This window comes from Pleurodeles waltl, chromosome 1_2, assembly GCF_031143425.1.
Source record: "Pleurodeles waltl isolate 20211129_DDA chromosome 1_2, aPleWal1.hap1.20221129, whole genome shotgun sequence".
Classification (NCBI taxonomy): Eukaryota; Metazoa; Chordata; class Amphibia; order Caudata; family Salamandridae; genus Pleurodeles; species Pleurodeles waltl.
In genome coordinates, this window is record NC_090437.1 from 166706381 (window position 1) to 166725097 (window position 18717).

General features: G+C 46.1%; 1 protein-coding gene across 4 annotated transcripts in view; it reads right to left on the minus strand.

Moving 5' to 3' along the window:
• Positions 1-18717, minus strand: part of LOC138298780 (zinc finger protein 211-like) — a 199726-nt gene that overhangs the window by 41637 nt on the left and 139372 nt on the right. For all 4 annotated transcript variants that reach the window (XM_069236904.1, XM_069236903.1, XM_069236902.1 and 1 more), the window contains exon 6: positions 752-814. In XM_069236904.1, coding sequence (XP_069093005.1) covers positions 752-814 — 63 coding nt within the window. The remainder of the gene's footprint in view (positions 1-751; positions 815-18717) is intronic.

The window sequence follows — 18717 nt, forward strand, 5'->3', positions numbered from 1 at the left end:
GCACCAACACCGCTTCACCTCCACAGCAAGGACCCGACGCCTCAGCTCTGCAGCACCGGAACTGATGACGCATCAGCTCCAGCAACGCCTCAATCCCCGACTCCGTGCACCGGCTTGTTTCCCCATTTTCACAAAGTTCTGTACCTGGTGGTCTGTGTTACTCCGTGATGGCGCCATTGCCGTCGGATTGTTGGGAACAACTCTGTCACAACGCCGTATTTTCACCAAATAGAAGCATTTATGTTTTTAACTATATCGAAGTTTAATATTTAAATAATCATAACTTTGCTTGTATATGTTGAATTTTTGTAGTTGTGCTCTTGTTTTACTCAGATAAATATTGGCTATTGTTCTAGCCTGATTGCTTGTGCCGAGCTACCAAGGGGGTGAAGCAGGGGTTATTTTAAGTGTGTATCTCCATTGCCCTGATGGGTCCCTGCATGGAAAGAGTACAAACTGACTGTCAACTATAGACCCCATTTCTAACAGGAGTTATTGGACACATCAGAAATTAATGAAGACTGATTATATAATTGTGACTCATTAGAAACTGCTTATGGTTAACATACAATTAACTGGATAGTAATGGTAACAAAAATAATGTGTGAATGATAATGTAAGGAAAGTATAGGAGCAATGTCGATCTCACTACTGTGCCAACCCAGGTCCACTGATAACTGCACTACACAGGGAAGAGGCTGCCCATTTTCCAACCCCATAAATGTAATATATCAGAAACATCAAAACTTACCTGATTTGGTATCAGGGTTGCTTCCTCTTCTTGCATGACCCTTCTCAGTATCAAATGGAAATTCTGTTGGATATGATTACAGCTGTAATCAATAACTTTATTCTTCAATTTTGATATATTAACATTGCAAATAATGAATCATCCCTTTTCCTTCTGCACTTCCCTGTATCCATTTTTTAAATATAACAACATACTATTACCCTATTAGTTAACTTCAAAGGGCCCTTTCATGTCACAAGCAGATGAACATGACACCAGATCTGCCTCCTTCCTTTGTCGCTCTAGCCACCATGGCACCAAACCCAGTGTGAAGGGGGAGCTATCCCAGAACAGGTTTGGCGTGTCCACAAGGCATGGTTTGTCTATTACAATAGACACAGCTTTAGGTGGGCACAAGAGTTCTAACCAGGGGAATATGGGTTTTGCCATATTAGGCTGTCCCAGAATGCTGTGCAACAGGGTTGGGACAGGGATGATGTGGTATTGTGGATTGGCCAGGGGTGCCTGACATCTCAGCAAGTTCCACCCACACTTATAAGCCCCTGCACAAGGCAGAGACTGAAGAGGTCTTGGACCTGGAGGAGGGTGACACCGAATGACTAATCTTAAAGGTTAACTGCATAAAGAATTTTATTTATGACAAGCAACTAAGTATCATAGATAAGGGTATTATCATAAGTATAATAATTAATGTAAATCTTTGTTTAATGGTGATTTTAGAGTGTTTGCCCACCAACTTTATTGGGTCATTGTTTATTAGATAATTATTAATTTATGGTAATCATCACAGCTAAAGAATATCTATAAACAGATGGTTAGGAGTTCATGCAAGCTCAAATTGGTCAGTTTATAGTTCTACAGAAGGAGTAAAATAGGCTTGAATGCAAACAGAGTGTTTTTAGATATTGACTGTTTCTGAGCATGAAGATCGTTACCGGAATTTCTCATTCGGATGCAGGGGTTACTTTTCTGCTGGAAGAGCAGAATCGGCTTCAAATAGGTTAAAGAATGGTACTGCCATCTTTGCTGTCAGCAACGCATTGCGTATGATGTTTCACATCATCACGCTATTAAAAAAAAAAAATTAGTGCTTGCTCAAAACTAACTAGTTTGGTTATAAAGGACGGCTTGATAGTGGCTGGTTGCCTAATAGCGCTCATTACTTGGCATTCGTACCAGGGACCAGTACTCTTCGGAAACTTTGTTGAAATAACACTTTTGGGTAGAGAAAATTTAAGAAAAAATGAATATAAAGTAAATATAAAGGTTTACACAGCAAAGTAGAGGGAAAAATGAAATTAATACCACACAAAGGAACTGCAGAAGGCAGGTAAAGAGACAATAAAGGAAGTGCTAAAGAAAAAGAGGGAATTCAAAAACCTGGAAGATGAGGAATATTTTTCATCCTCATAAGTAGAGGATAATGTCAATAGGGGACCAGATGGAATGTGTTTTAAGAAGATAAAGCATTTAAGGAATGCTTTAGAATTGAAGAGAGTCCAGAGCAGTTCAAATAGATTTGGTGTCCAGACCAGCATGCAGGATGTGCAGTCTAGCACTATAAATGAAGAGAACGAGTTTGATAAATTGGAACAAACAGCTGAAAATTGTGATTTAGATGAATACATATTAGATCTAAATTATAAAGATAACTTTGATGAAGAGTCTGACAAAATGAATAAAAGTAAGAAGAGAAACAATCAATAATTCATCCACTAGGTGAGAAATTATTTGATCCAAAAGACATAAGACACCCAAGGGGTAAAGATTGGTGGCCATTAGAACATGTGTCAGGATATATTAAACATTAGTTACGAAAACCCCTAAAAAGGGTGAGAGCAGTATGCCCTGTGATTGAGAATAATGTGATGGTTACACCAAATAAAGACATAGAATTAATAATGTACCTTTTTTAATTGGGCAGAGATCCAAGAAAGGAGTTAGAATGATCACTGAGGCAATGCCAGGATAAGGTATTGGACATCCCTAGCCCTTAGGCAAGAATGTATTATTTGGTGGAAGAAGTTTACTTGAAAGGAAATTATTATACTATACACCTGTTGAGAAGTTGGTGCCAGAGAACAATATGTTTTCTGGGTAATGTTAATGCAAACCTTTTGGAAGAAAGATGCAAAACTGTCTTAATGCATCTTTGTCCATAATTGAGAGGTCTGGCTGTGAAAGAGTATAGTGAAGAAGCCTATGAAGTTCTATTTAGAGATGGTATGGTTAAATACATAGGCAAATATGTACAAACATTCACAAGTTTTGACAAATTCAAATTTAGTTTGAGAGGAGTGTTTTCAGGCAATAGTTTTTATGGGAAGGCTGGGAGGAGAGGGCAACCACTCAGCAGTGGATACTATAAAACTCATTATGCACGAAACCAAGGCAATGGAAATTACTGAACAAACCATGGATTCTATCCCCAGAAAGGGAGAGAAGGAAGAGTCAAATCTTCAAGAGGTTCAGGACAAAATACACATTCAGGACAAGGTGAGTACAATGATAAATTCTGGTTTTATCCAAGGAATAATGGGAGGAAGGTTTACATTTTTTGAAGAACAATGGAAAAAGATAACAAAGGATCCATGGGTATTGGTATCAATAAAAGGTTATCTAACAGATTCTGATTCAGAACCAATACAAATGAAAAAAATCCAAAGAGTTGAATTTTCAAAAAGAGTTGGAAGATGTTAAAATAGAGGAGGTGACTCAAATGCTAGTAAGAAAATGCAAAGATAAGACTAGGGGAAGACCAGGTAGGTTATGTCATTACTCTGTTTCTAGCAGAAAAGAAAGACAAGGGTTGGAGATCAGTGATAAATTTACGAAAATGTAATCATTTTGTAATGTACAGACTTTTCAAAACTGAAAGGTATTCATTTCACAAGGGATATGTTACAGGAATGGGACTGGATGGTGAAAATGGATCTCAAAGTTGCTTATTTCACAGTTCCACTAGACTTAAAGAGTCAGAGGTATTTACAATTTAGATGGAAGGACCTTTTGTACCAAATTCAATGACTTCCCTTCGGATCATAATTTGCTCCCTGGTGTTTTACAAAGGTCTTAATACTGGTAGTGGGATTTAGTGTACAGCTGATTGTTTACTTGGATGATATTTTGATAATAAATCAGAGATTTGAAGACTTGAAAAGTCAATTGAGTTTGGTAAAAGACTTATTAGAATCGTTAGGGTTCATAGTGAATGTGGAAAAGTCAGTACTGATTCCAACTCAGAGCTTGGGAGTTTCTAGGTTTTGTAGTGGATAGTGTGGGAAGTCAGATACAGCTACCAGTGAAACAAGTTAGGAAGATAAGACAGGAGGTGAAGAATGTGATGAGGGAGGAAGAAGTAAAATTCAGGGTTTTGACACATGTGATTGGACTACTATCATCCTCAATATAAGCTGTATTTCCAGCCCCAGTAAGCTAAAGAGAATTACAACATCTCAAGAAATAAAGGCTAGCAAAAGGTTTGAGGCTTGGAGACAAAGTAAGAATGACTCTGTAACTAAAGGAGGAGTTGCAGTGGTGGGTGTAAATTTGGATACCTGAAATGGTCAGGCAATATTTGGAATAAAACCAGATTTTCTTTTGGAAACAGATGCCAGCAAGTCAGGATGGGGTGTGATGTGTTCAGGACAGGAGTCAGGTGGTGTTTGGAAAATGCTGGAAAGGAAGGAACATATCAGTTGCTTCGAAATGAAAGAGGGGTTGTTTGCCCTACTCAGTTTCAAAAATCAACTTCAGGGCAATTCAGCATTGTTGAAGATGGATAATGTAACTGCAGTGACATATCAAGAAATTGGGAGGAAGCAAATCAAATAAATTGGCAGATTTAGTGGGGAAAATGTGGGATTTTTGCTTAGAACACAAAACTGGATTGAAAGCAGAGTTTTTACCTGGGGTGCACAATGTGGCAGCGAATTGGAATTCAAGACACTTGACATTTCAGCGATTGGAACCTGAAGGAGAAGTATTTCAAGAGCTTTCAGTAATACATGGGTCCATTAAAGGTAGTTCTGTTTGTTACACGATTAACCTTCCAGCTGAAACATTATATTAACTGGAGGCCAGAGCCAGGAGCAATAGCTGTGGACGCTTTCATGCAGTATTGGACAAGAATAAAAGGAAATGCTTTTCTACTCTTTTCTATGATGCTTGGGGGTGTTACTACAAGTCAGGAAACAGAAATGTCATATAGGCCCTCATTACAACCCTGGTGGTAAATCCCGCTTACCCCCGTTCTGATGGCCATCAAGATACCGTGGCCGCAGCGGAAATCCGCTACAGGGATTCCGACCCCCATCTCGTAATCCGACACAATACAGACACCCACACAAGTCCGCCACACCAAAGGTCAGTGATAAACTGTTGATAGCAAAACCTACACCGTCATGCCAACAGAACTACGCCCACACTAACCCAACCCACGAATCAATGTGGCGGTCATTCAACTGCGGTAATCCACTGGCGGTACACACCGCTGCACTCAAAATACACACACATTTACAATACACAACCACATTGGACAAATACACACACCTGATACACATACACACACCACACCCACATACCCACAACACTATAGAACACACACCCACATTACCCACAACCCCTTACAACGCTTTTCTTGGAAGAAGCAGAGAGAGAGAGAGAGAAAATAGCAAACACAACCCCAGCATCCACAGGCACACAACACCATCACTTATACAACATCCACGCACCTCATACAACACACACCAAAACAACACATCACCCAGCACAACAAACAGCACCTCACACATCACCCACACCACATAATGGCACCTCAAAGACACCCCAGGTTTTCTGAGGAGGAGCTCAGGGTCATGGTGGAGGAAATCATCCGGGTAGAGCCACAGCTATTCGGATCACAGGTGCAGCAGACATCCATTGCAAGGAAGATGGAGCTATGGCAGAGAATTGTCGACAGGGTCAATGCAGTGGAACAGCATCCAAGAACATGGGATGACATCAGGAAGAGGTGGAACGACCTACGGGGAAGGTGCGTTCCGTGGTATCCAGACACCAGGTAGCAGTATAGAGGATTGGCGGTGGACCCCCACCTCCTCCACCACAACTAACAAGATGGGAGGAGCAAGTTTTGGCGATCATGCATCCTGAGGGCCTCGTAGGAGTAGCAGGAGGACTGGACTCTGGTAAGGCAAATCTTTACTACTATATCCCCCCCACCCTACCTGCATGCTATCACAAACTCCTAGCCCAACCCTCACACCCATCACCCCAACATCCCACAGATACCCCACTATCACAATCCACACATCCCAATACAAAGCCCTGCATGTTACACCAATGCATGGACCCCCATCACCAAAGCATGTCCAGTACAGATACTCACCCAGGCCCCAAAATTAACAATCACACAAGGCCAGAGACAATAAGCCATGCACAGGAGTAAAGGGTAACTCACACATTGGACAAGATGGCACACACAGATACAATAACTATGCATTTACCCCCCAACAGGACCCCTACCCAACGTCACCAGACAGGAGATACCAGACATATCCAGTCCCCCCACATAAAAGGCCCACAGTGACGACAGCAGCTCTGTACGCCAGGATCACGATGACCAGCCCAGCCATCAGAGACCTCTGGACAGTCGGTCCCCCTGCTACTGTCACAAACAACCATTGAACCTCCCCACTCAGGAAACACCACCACAGCACCCACCCAGCTGGCCCATCCCTCTGTCCCCAGGACACGTCAATCAGCAGTGTGTCCACCACTACAGGGACCCCAGGCAAACCCACCAACCCAAGACAATCAGGGACCTGGGGTCAGTGGGCACACGGTTCAGGGGACAGAGGCACAGGATAACAGGGAAGCTGGGAGGACTGCTGTGCAACAGGGGGAGGACAGGCCCAGGGAACCCACTCTCCAACATCATGAGAGTATACCATCATTCCCAAGAGACCATGGGCACGGTACTGGCCAAGTTTCAGGAGACCCAGCGGCTGCAGGAGGAACACTACCTGGCGATCAGGGAAGACTTGAAGTCCATTAACAACACCCTGGTCACCATTGCAGGGGTGCTGGCAGACATGGTCAACGCCAAGAGGGTCACAGTGGCACACCAACGGGCCCCTGACACTAGCCTGAACGATGAACAGCCCTGCACCTCCTCCAGCGCTAGTGGACAGGAGGTCCTGCCACAGGACCAACAGGCCACCAGCACCCCACCCCCTGCAGAAGGAGAACCACCACGCAAACAGTCCCTGATATCCAGGAACAAGACAGAGAACATTGCCAAGACCCCCGCCAGGAAATAAGACTCTCCTGATTGTCACCCTTCTGTCCCACTCTGTTACCGTGTCCACCTTGAACTGCCATTACTCCACTTCCAATGCCCCCTTGGACAATGCACCTGTGATGCCAATAGACTGGATTCCACCGTGGACATTCCTCCACCATCACCCCAGCCCACTGCACAGCCACCTCCACTTATTAGCACAGAAATAAGCACCCTTGAATCACAAATCAATCTGGAGTCAGTCTGTACTTTCACAAATGTATAATTGCGACCTATCTGAAAAATAGCAATGTAAATTTTCATTTCCACATACCAAATGTTAGACAGTTGTTGGACAGCAGTAAACATAGCAGAAGGCGGAAAGTGGTACAAAGATCTGTAAAATGGAATGCCAAAGTGAACTGTCAGGGTCCATACACAGTGGTAAAAAGGCAGAATCATGCAATGTCCTACAGTAGTATGATATGAAAGGAGCAGCGCCAGTCTCTTACCTGTGTCTCACTGGAAGAATTGCATGATGATGTTGTTTCGGGTTGTCTATATCTTCTTCTTCTTCCTTCTCTTCTTCACTGTCCACAGGCTCCACAGCTGCCACAAGACCAACATCAGGCCCATCCTCCTGCAGCAAAGGCAACTGGCGTTGCAAAGCCAGGTTGTGCAACATACAGCATGCCACGATTATCTGGCACACCTTCTTCGGTGAGTAGTACAGGGAGCCACCTGGCAGATGGAGGCACCGGATCTGGCCTTCAGGAGGCCGAAAGTATGCTCAATTATCCTCCTAGTTCACCCATGTGCCTCATTGTAGCGTTCCCCTGCCCTTGTCCTGGGATTCCTCACTGGGGTCAGTAGCCATGACAGGTTGGGGTAACCAGAGTCACCTGCAAATATCGAAGGACAACTGTGAGACATACACCAACCCTTAGGGACTCTACCATACTCAGACACCTACGTAAACTGTATTGGGACCTTGGGCTCACCTATTAGCCACACATGGTGCCTCTGGAGTTGCCCCACCACATAAGGTATGCTGCTATTCCTCAAAATGTAAGCGTCGTGCACAGACCCAGGATACTTGGCATTCACATGGGAGATGTACTGGTCTGCCAAACACACCATCTGCACATTCATAGAATGGTAGCTTTTGTACACCTGTTCATTTCTGTGGGAGGGGGGGTACAAATGCCGCATGTGTACCATCACTGGCACCAATGATGTTGGGGATATGTCCCAGGGCACAGAAGTCACCTTACACTGTGGGCAAATCCTCCATCTGAGGCAAAACGATGTAGCTACGCATGTGTTTCAGCAAGGCAGATAACACTCTGGACAACACGTTTGAGAACATTGGCTGGGACATCCCTGATGCCATGGCCACAGTTATTTGAAAGGACCCAGTGGCCAGGAAATGGAGTACTGACAGGACCTTCACTACAGGGGGGATTCCTGTGGGATGGTGGATAGCTGACATCAGGTCTGGCTCCAATTGGGCACACAGTTCATGGATTATGGCACGATCAAGTCTGTACGTGATAATAATGTGTCTGTCTTCCATTGTCGACAGGTCCACCAGGGGTCTGTATACCAGAGGATGATGCCATCTCATCATCTGCCCCAGTGGACTGCCCTATGGAGGAGAAGGGTGAGCAGAGGGTCATACACCACATTGCTTGCACAAGGGTGTTTCGAACAAATGTGATGTAATCAGTGTTTTGCGCTGTATGTCCGTATTCCTGCCCAAAAGTGCTGTGACGCAGTTAGTTGCCCTGCCATGTGGCCCCCTGAAATGGCGGCTGCCTGACCTGTAAGTAGGGGCAAGGGGAAATGAGGTAACTGTGCTGGCATTGTGCAGCGTCGCGGTAGGCGGACGAAGACCGCAGCGCAATTCAGCATTGGTTATCATTGGGCCCTATGGGTTCCAGGAGCCAATGACGATGTACGCCAGTGGTGACGGTACGCACCGCCGTAGACGTGACCGCCATTTTCTATCTGTTCACTCAACTCACTTGATACCTGACCTTCAACAGGAGAGGACCTACACTGCAAGTGCTGCTGTGACCTGAGACTGGAAGTGACAATGGCTACAGTGTCTGGGGAAAGGGCCCCTGCCTTCATTGCGGAGGAGTTGGAGAAACTGGTGGATGGGGACCTCACCCAGTACACGCAACTCTATGGTCCACCAGACAAACAGGTGAGTAGACTGTGAGCATGATGGATGGGACTTGAATGTATGAAGTGGCGTCATCGGAAGATAGAGGTGGGGGGTGGGCAGAGGCCAGCAGGTGAGGATGGTCAGTGTATGTGTTTGTGGGCCAGGGTGGGAGATTGTGGCCAGTGAGTACGAATAACCGGACGCTGAAGTAAAATCGATTCTTACTTTACTTTTCCTCTAGGTGAGCGCCCACCAGAAGAAGGGTATTTGGCATGCCATCGCCAAGGAAGTGCGGACCCTTGGGGTCTACCATAGATGGAGCACCCACTGCTGCAAAAGGTGGGAGGACCTGCGCCGCTGGAGCAAGAAAACGGCCTCCCAACGTGGAAGGGGTGCCCATCGCACCATGACCCCCCTGATGTACCGGATCCTGGCGGTGGCATATACAGAGTTGGATGGGCGATTGAGGGTATCACAGCAGCCACAAAGGGGTGAGTACAGTCTCATGCAGCTGACTCTGCGCGCTTTAGGAGGTTTCTGGGTGTGGGAAGTGGGCTGTGGGTTCCCCTAGGCCAGGACAAATGTGCCAGGGTAGATACATTATTAGGCAGGCTCAGTGCCAGTCCAACGCCAAAAGTGGTAGTGGCCCTCTACACCTAGTCAGGCTCCTGTGGGCTCCAGGTGTGCATCAAATGGGTCTAGACACAGTCCCCCATGGGCATGTGATTTTCCCGTGACCTGTTAGTGCATGGCCTAGTGCATAGGGCTGCTCCCTGTGTGTTGTGTCCGCCAACGGTGGTGTTGTTGCAGGCATTGACCATGTGTCTCCTCTGTCTTTCCCCCCCTTTTTGTTTTGTCACCCTGTCCTTGTGTGCATTAGCATCATCTGGCGGAGGAGCAGTGGCACCGGAGCAGGAGGGAGCTGCAACCCACATGGCCCTGGAGGGTGACTGTACGGAGTCTGAAGGCACCTGTGGGACGGAGGGCGAGGGGAGCTCCACGACGGGGACAGGAGGAGACACCAGCGACAGAGACTCCTCCTCTGATGGGAGCTCCCTTGGGATGGTGGGCACCTCTGTGCCCACCGCATCAGCAGGTACAGCCGCCACCCCCCCCACCAGCACCGCTCTCCCAGCAGCCCCTCATCGAGTTTCCCGTGCCCCCTCACCCAGGAGGGTGGGCATCTCCTTCGCCCCAGGCACCTCAGGCCCTGCCCCAGTCAGCCCTGCTGCCCTCAGTGAGGAGGCTATTGACCTCCTGAGATCCCTCACTGTTGGGCAATCAACCATTTTGAATGCCATCCAGGGTGTCAAGAGGCATTTGCAGCAAACAAATGCATACCTGGAGGGCATTCAGTCTGGCGTGGCAGCCCAACAGAGAGCATTTCAGGCTCTGGCCTCAGCACTGATGGCAGCCATTGTCCCGGTTTCCAGCCTCCCCCTCCAACTTCCACTACCCAGACCCAATCCCCTGTACCACAGCCTATCCTAAGCACACCATCAGACCAGCATGCACACTCCTCAACACACAAGAGTGGACATGGCACACATAAGCACCACACATCCCACAGGCACTCGAACAAGAACCATCCCCATGCAGACACACCAACATCCACTGCCTCCACTGTGTCCCCCTCCTCCACGTCCTCCTCCTCCCTCCCAGTTTCGTCTCCACTCACACCTGCATGCACTACATCAGCTACTACCTCCATACCTCCATCACCACACACCGCTCACCTCCTACAACCACCACCTCTTCCTCCACTCCCAAACCCACTCCATCTTCCCGTCCCAGTGTGTCTAAAAAAAACTTTTCCTGGCTAACACTGACACTGGGGAACAGGGTCAAGACTGATTTGCATATGGCTGGGTCCAAACTGGAATGGCATGGGCAGCAAAAAAACGATGGATTTAGGCCCAGATCACTGTATTGGGGGTGAATGTTTGACAATGTTCAGCATTCCGTCCATCACTTGTTGTTTTTGCTTTAACACTGACTTCTTCCCTTCACCTCCCCCCCCACCCCCCCATCCTTCCCCTAGGGCCAGGATGTCCAGATCCCAGCCCAGAACCTGAGCCACAAAATCCTCGAGCACTGTGGTCCCTGCAAGTCCAGTAACATCGCGGGCCGTACCCATCAGGGCTGCCAGCGTTCCACCTATTCTGGATCACCCTATACCGCCACCTGCCAAGGTGAAGAAGGGGACAACATGCCATGGAGAAAAGCCGCACCAACCACCCAGCAAGGCCTCCTCCAAGACAAAAGAGGACAGTGCCTAGGTCCCACCAGCGACTTCCAAGGTGGGGAATGGACACAAGGCTAAAGGGAAGTCAGCTCAGGGACTTGTGACACCCCTTCTGCAAGACAGAACAGCAACCTATACTGTGGTGGCCACCACCGCAACCACCGCCACCTGCACACCTGCTGCCTCTGCTACAGTCCCCAGCATCATCCCCAGTGGGCAGCTGTCCGAGGCTGCAGGAGACGTCCTGGTGTCTCCCTCCACAGGTGCTGACACATGCACCACCGCCAGCATGTCCGCCGCTGACACCGCCGCACCCTCCGCCACCTGCCCCGCGACATGCTCAGACAGTGCCACCACAGCCGACATGAACATCATCCCCAGTGGGCAGTCGTCCGAGGCTGAAGGAGACGTCCTGGACCCTGCACAGAGTACAAGAGGCACCACAACCAGCACTGGCAGTACCAGCAGTTGGCAGGCTATGTCGCCGCAGGGTGGAGTGTGTCTCTGCCTCCATGGAGTATCATGCTACCTGTTCCCAGGATATCTCATGGCTCCGACACCCAGGTGCGGGAATGGGAACTGCCACACAGCATGTGCAGCACTCTGGGCACACAGCCCCCTCCAGAACCAGTGGAGAACAGCATCCACTACCCCAGTCCTTGGCAGGATGAAGCACTCTGGGCACACCCCCCCCTCCAGAACCAGTGGAGAGATACATCCACTACCCCAGTCCTTGGCAGGATGAAGCACTCTGGGCACACAGCCCCCTCCAGAACCAGTGGAGAAATACATCCACTGGAGAGACTGTGTCCTTGCACTCCCGCGGACCAGGCAGTGGGCAAACCACCCACTTTAGAGACTGTGGCTTTGCATTCCCCAGGACCAAGCAGTGGGCAACCCACCCACTTGAGAGACTTGTGAGACTGTGATCTGTTAAAGACCTGTTTCTCTATCTGTATTTTCAATGATTACACTCGTTAAACTCATTTCATTTTGTCCTTGCGTTCTTCCAAAGGGTTACAGGGTGTATATGTAATGTTGCTGCATGTATTTGTGTGTATGGTGTTCGGGGTGAAGGTTGGGGCGGGGGTGTTGCGTGTTGCTTGTGTGTGTCACTCTCTTTTTCGTCCCCCCCGTGTACTAGGTGCAGTACTCACCGTGGTCGTCGCCGCCTTCTTTGATGTTCCTGGTAGAAGAGGAGGTAAACCAACATTGGTAGAACCTGTAACTCGGGCTCCATGGTGTCCTGGTTCCTCGTTGGGTGTCGAGAGGCAAGTGGTTTCCCTTCTGTGTACTGTTTCCGACATGCTTTTGATGGCATTGGTACCGCCCCGGAAAAGCTGGCGGATTGGTGCCTTGTAATACAGTGGGCAATACATTGTCTTCCGCCTGTCTGTTGGCGGTTACCGCCGCAGTGTTTGTTTCTACCACCGTGGCGGTCAGAGTGTCTGTATCTGTTGCCGGTTTCCGCCATGGTCGTGATTCCCATTATTTTACCGCCAGCCTGTTGGCGGTATTACCCCCACTTTAACACCAACCGCCAGGACTGTAATGAGGGCTATAGTGTTTGTGACATTTTTTTGGGCAAACACAAGCTTGGTTTCCAACGGTGATGTATATGATTATAGAGACTTCTTATTAGATCAAGTCATGCAAGGGTCTGTAAGAGGAGTAGAAGAGGAAGAACATCCTTTAGTAGAGTCAGGCTTGTTTAATCTTTTAATTTGGAGGATTACAGGGAATCAGTAAGATTCAAAGAACTTGTGGGAACAGCTTCAGAGTTACTCTCTGAATCCTGGGGGCTCCTAGGACCAGAATAAGATATAAAGGTGCTTGGACAGTATGGTTACACTGGTGCATGGCGACTTGGATCCCGTGGAAACTGATCAAGTGGAAGTGGAAAACCTTTTAGCAGAATTATTTGACAAAAGATTGACAGAACTGTATATTGTTATAGATCGGCTATTGCAGCAGGGCAAACTTTAATTCAGGGAATATCAGTTAATGGAAGTCCATTGATTTGTGGAGTAATGAAAGGAATTAGATTAAAAAGACCATTAAGACCCAAATTACAAACACTTTAAGATGTAGATTTAGTTTTAAAGTTGTTTCAGGAATGGCCTAGTAATAAATATTGAGGAGTGAGAGAATTGGCATGGCAATTAGCAAGTTTGCTGTGTTTGATTTCATTCAGAAGGATGTCAGATGTTAAAGCACTGAAGGTGTCCAACAGGTATTTTTAGCCTAATAGCAGAGTATTTGAAATCTGGAAAAGGACTAAGATGATATCTACTTCTGTGTTGTATCCTAGATTTGATAATTCACCAAAATTGTGTGCAGTAAGATATTTTAAGGAAAATGAGACTGGGGTGATGGAAAAAAGATGCACTAGAGTGCACCAGTTGCTGATTTTGTATGTAAAACCTTTAACAAGCATCACAGATGCAATCCTTGCAAAATGGGTGAAATCTGTAATGAAGGAAGCAGGTATAAATTTGACTGAATTTAAGGCACATTCTGCTAGGGGGTTCATGGCAAGCAAGGTTTTTATGTCAGGCGGGAGGTTAGAAAACATTTTCGAAAGCAGCAAATTGGTCAGAAGCAGAAACGTTTAGGACGTTTTATTTTAGACCTACAGATGTAAATATGTTTCACAGTGCATTTTGAGAAACTTTGAACATGCTTAATGCTAGCCTCCTGTCTTGCCAAAAAATGACAATTCTTAAAAGTTAAGTGCCTAAAGAATTGCATTTTTGTTAAAGACAAGAAATCTGTATTATCTCTCCCCTCCCATCCCGATTATTATGGAGCAAGGTTTTTTTTTTTTTTAAAAGGCATTACAATATAGAAGATGTTTTATTGAGAGGAATAGGGAGGCACTGTTTACTTTGTAAGTATGGAAGATATTTTCTGTGGAGGAAATAGATTGATAATGTGTCTATTTTTCAGAGCATTGAGAGTTCCAAGAAGAAAGTAAGAAGAAGAGGATGTGCATATTAAGAAGAGAAAACAAAAGAGGAAGTTAATGGAGAACAAGGAGATTCAAGAGGATTCGAATTCTTTGTTAAGTGGTTCTGATTCTGAGAACTTTTAAGTGTTGCTGCTCAGAAGAGTGAATAAAAGATTTATACATAATTCTAGCCTCCTGTCTTGCCATAAAATCATGGCCAACAGGAAGGTTACCTAAGGACTTTGCCTGCAGCGGACACCACGGACTAAATGGGTCTCCCCAGGGCCAGTGGCGCTGCCCCCCTTACAAGCCCTTATGAACCCCAGGACCACCTGGCCGAAAGCATGTAAAACCAGTCACCCCACAAAGTGCACTCTTTAGAGGTCAGGAGGCAAGGGAAAAAAATGCTCGCAAGAGCTCGCCACCAGGAGCAAAAAAAGCTAAAAATCATCGAAATTGGTTAGAGAGGCTCAAAGTATGGCCTTTTAAAGGGTTTAAAGGCACAGAAGCAACTGCTGCCGGCTCTTGCGCCTGGCACAGAATGCGTCTGGGGGAGCTGCTAGGGTTGTGGGGGCCTTCGGACTTCCCCCACAGTACCCAATGAGTTGTGCAGCTGTGGATGCCCTGGGAGACCCAGGGCACCTGTCTAAAAGAAAGAAAACCAAAAACGAAAGGACATGACTTCCCCACGAAAAGCTGCACATACAAAATTCACAGCTCTGTGGGAGGAGCACCCCATAATGCCTCGCAAGAGGCTTATTAGCATAATTTCTCGCTCTTAAGGTGCCCCAAAATACGAAGGGGCACCATCAAAGCTGTGCACAGATGATGCGGGCCGTCTGAGTGGAAGCCCCCCAAATTATTTAAAGCTTGTCTAACTTTCACAGGGCAAGCAATCTAGGACCCCAAGACAAGATTCAACATATTTCAAATACTACTAGAGCTGGAGCTGGGGTTTAGTGCTCTCTAGCACAGAAGTGCAAAGTCTTTTAATGGATGGTCCTATGGCTGCCTTATGTAACCTGAAGATGTAAAAGAAAGAAAATGTTACTTACCCAATAAGCATCTGTTTGTGGTATGTGGGGCTGTAGATTCACATGCTCTGCATACTCCTGCCATCTAGTGTTGGGTTTGGAGTGGTACACGTTGTTTTTCTTCGAAGAAGCGTTTTGAGTCACAGGATCAAATGACTCCTTCTCTTGGTGATGGTGAGCATGGGCATTGACTCCATGTTAGATTGTTTTCCCACTGGCGGTGAGAAGAAGGTGTGTAAAATAAGTATAGAGAAACAGATGTCCATGCAAATGTTACTAAACATGTACAAATATATACAAATATAATGTAACGGGAACGGCAATGGGTGTCCAGGGAGGAGGGAGGGCAAATGTGAATCTACAGCACTACAAGCCACAAACAGATGTTTACTGGGTAAGTAACATTTTCCGTTCGATTACATGTGTGGCTGTAGATACACATGCTCTGCATAGACTGTAAAGCAGTCCCTCCATAAAAGCGGTGGCTAGCAAGTGGGAGTTGCAGTTGACTGGAAAAGTGTTCATAACACAGCTTGACCTACGATGACTTGCTACTGTGCTAGTACATCCACACAGTAATGCTTTGTGAATGTATGGGATGTAGACTATGTATCTGCTTCACAAATGTCAGCTATAGAAAAATATCCAAGGAAAGCAATAATGGCCCCCTTCTTCCTAGTAGAATGTGCTCCAGGAGTAACAGGTAACGGTAATTTTGCTTTAACATAGCAAATCTGTATACACTTAACTATCCATATAGCTATGCCATTTATGGATATTGGGCTGCCCTTGTGAGGTAGTGAAAAGGCTACAAAGAGCTGTTTAGTTTTCTTAAACTCTCTGGTTCTATCAATGTAAAACATGAGTGCTCTTTTAACATCTAGAGTGTGGAAAGCGCTTTCTGCACTGAGCCAGGCTGTGAAAAGAATACTGGTAGCTCAATGGGTTGGTTTATATGGAATTGTGGAACTACTTTAGGAAGGAACTTCGGGCTTATGCGAAGGACCACCTTGTCTATGAATTTGGAAGAAAGGTTCTTCCAAAGGTAGGGCATGGAGCTCACTGACTCACCTGAGTGATGTGATGGCAGCTAAGACAGCCACCTTCCAAGAAAGGTATTGAAGAGGACATGAATGAAGTGGCTCAAAAGGAGGGTCCATGAGCCTGGTTAGCACAATATTGAGGTTCCAGGATTGTGCAGGAGGCACCCTGGGTAGAATTACACTTTTAAGGCCTTCCATGAAAGCTTTGATGACTGGGATTCTGAACAAGGAAGTATGTAGTCTGTTCTGTAGATATGTAGCTATCGCTGCAAGATGTAAGCGAAAGTGTAAGCTAAATTTGCTTTTTGTAAATGGAGCAAATAATAAACAATGTCTTGAACAGTAGCTTTATTGGGGTCAATACGTTTGGGTTGGCAGTAGCAAACAAAACGTTTCCATTTTGCAGAATAACATGCTCTAGTTGTGGGTCTACGAGCTTCCCTGAGAATGTCCATGCATTCTGTTGGCAATCCTAAGTAACCAAACTCTATGACTTCAGAAACTATATTGCAAGATTAAGTGACCTGGGGTCTGGATGTGTGATCTGCGCTTAACTTTGAGTGAGTGTTATGCCATTAATTGTGTTTGCCCAATGACTTTGTGTTTCACCACTGCGCATATTAGTTGTTCAATGTTCATCAGGAGCACATTACATTCTGTATTCAGTTTAGCTGCCTATTGACTTTTACGTGGCATTAGACATTACACTTGGTATTTAGGTTAGCTGCCTATTGGCTTTAACATGGCATTAGACATTACATTCTGTATTCAGTTTAGCTGCCTATTGGCTTGAACGTGGCATTAGACATTTCATTCTGTGTTCAGTTTAGCTGCCTATTGGCTTTAACATGGCATTAGACATTATATTTGGTATTCAGTTTAGCTGCCTATTGGCTTTCACGTGGAGTTAGACATTGCAGATGAGCTGTGTTTTTCCAAGCTGTGTTTTTCCACATGGTTGACCAAGCTGTGTTTTTCAAATTTAATTCACACGAACCCTAGCTGATAAGAGAGTGTAGATTTTGTGTTTACCTCTCAATCCAGCTTGGAAACGAGTGAAGTTTGGAGACTTGGACACTCTCCAAACTTTTTCGGTTCCCACACTGAGCCAGCATTTTTGCTTTTAACGGTGTCCCTGGGCAGCAGCAAGGGGAAATTTTCCATGACTTCAGTCAGGAGCAGACGTCAGCTGCCTGGCCTCCCATTTGGGTGGAAAATCTCTTTCTCGCAGTTGAACAGGAGTCATCAACTTGCAGGCATGAGAAGGATGACGAGCAGTGATAGGCCCTACGGTGATGCAATTTTGACTTTTATTCTTTGCTTTGAAATTATGCTATGATATAATCACATGTTTTTGCTGTGTACATTGCAATTGAGAAGTACTTTGATATATTTTGCTTTCATTGCTGCGACTACTTTTAAACGTGTGCTTCCAACCTACTAATCTCGTCTCTCAGGAACCTCGTGGTGAAGTAATAATAATAAATGTCTTCTTTAAACTAAGAAGTGCATTCCAGAGAAGTTTTGTCAGCTCGGTCATGAGATAAGGAAAGCAAAACAATGAGAAGCTCCGGCCTGTTGTGAAGCTTCTTGTGAGGAATTACTGATATGCCCAGAAGTGTGGTGAACCATGGCTGATGCGCCCAAGAGGGAGCAACAAGGATTTGATCCTCCGAACCAGAAATGGAATGAGAGAGAGAGAGAAGTAGAAAAGCCCAAGCAAATATCCCTGGCCAATTAATCCACAGAGAGTTGCCCCTGGCTATAGGGTGTGGATACCTGGAGGTGAAGCTAGGGCATTCTGCGTTTTCTACTGTGGCAAAAAGGTCTATCTGAGGAGTTCCTCACTATGCAAAGTATGTTTTTGAAGGACTTGTGGGAAGAGTTCCCACTCGTGGAATTGTTGCTGCATTCTTCTGAGCAGGTCTGCAAAGTCATTGTCCGTCCCAGGGAGATATTCTGCCACCAGGTTACTGTGGTGGTGAAGAGCCCACTTCCATATTGTCTGAGAGAGTTGTGACAACTGGGATGACCAAGTGCCCCTGGTGTTGAAGAAATGCTTTTCAGGGCTAGAAACATTGCCTCAAGTTCCATATAGTTGATACATAGGGAATGGTGACCGAGATCCCAGAAGCCCTGTAATGTGAGGTTTTGAAGGTGAGCGTCCCAAACTGTCAGTGATGCATCTGTGGTCAGAATGACCTGAGGCACAAGGTCCAGAAAAGACAGCTCTTCCAACAG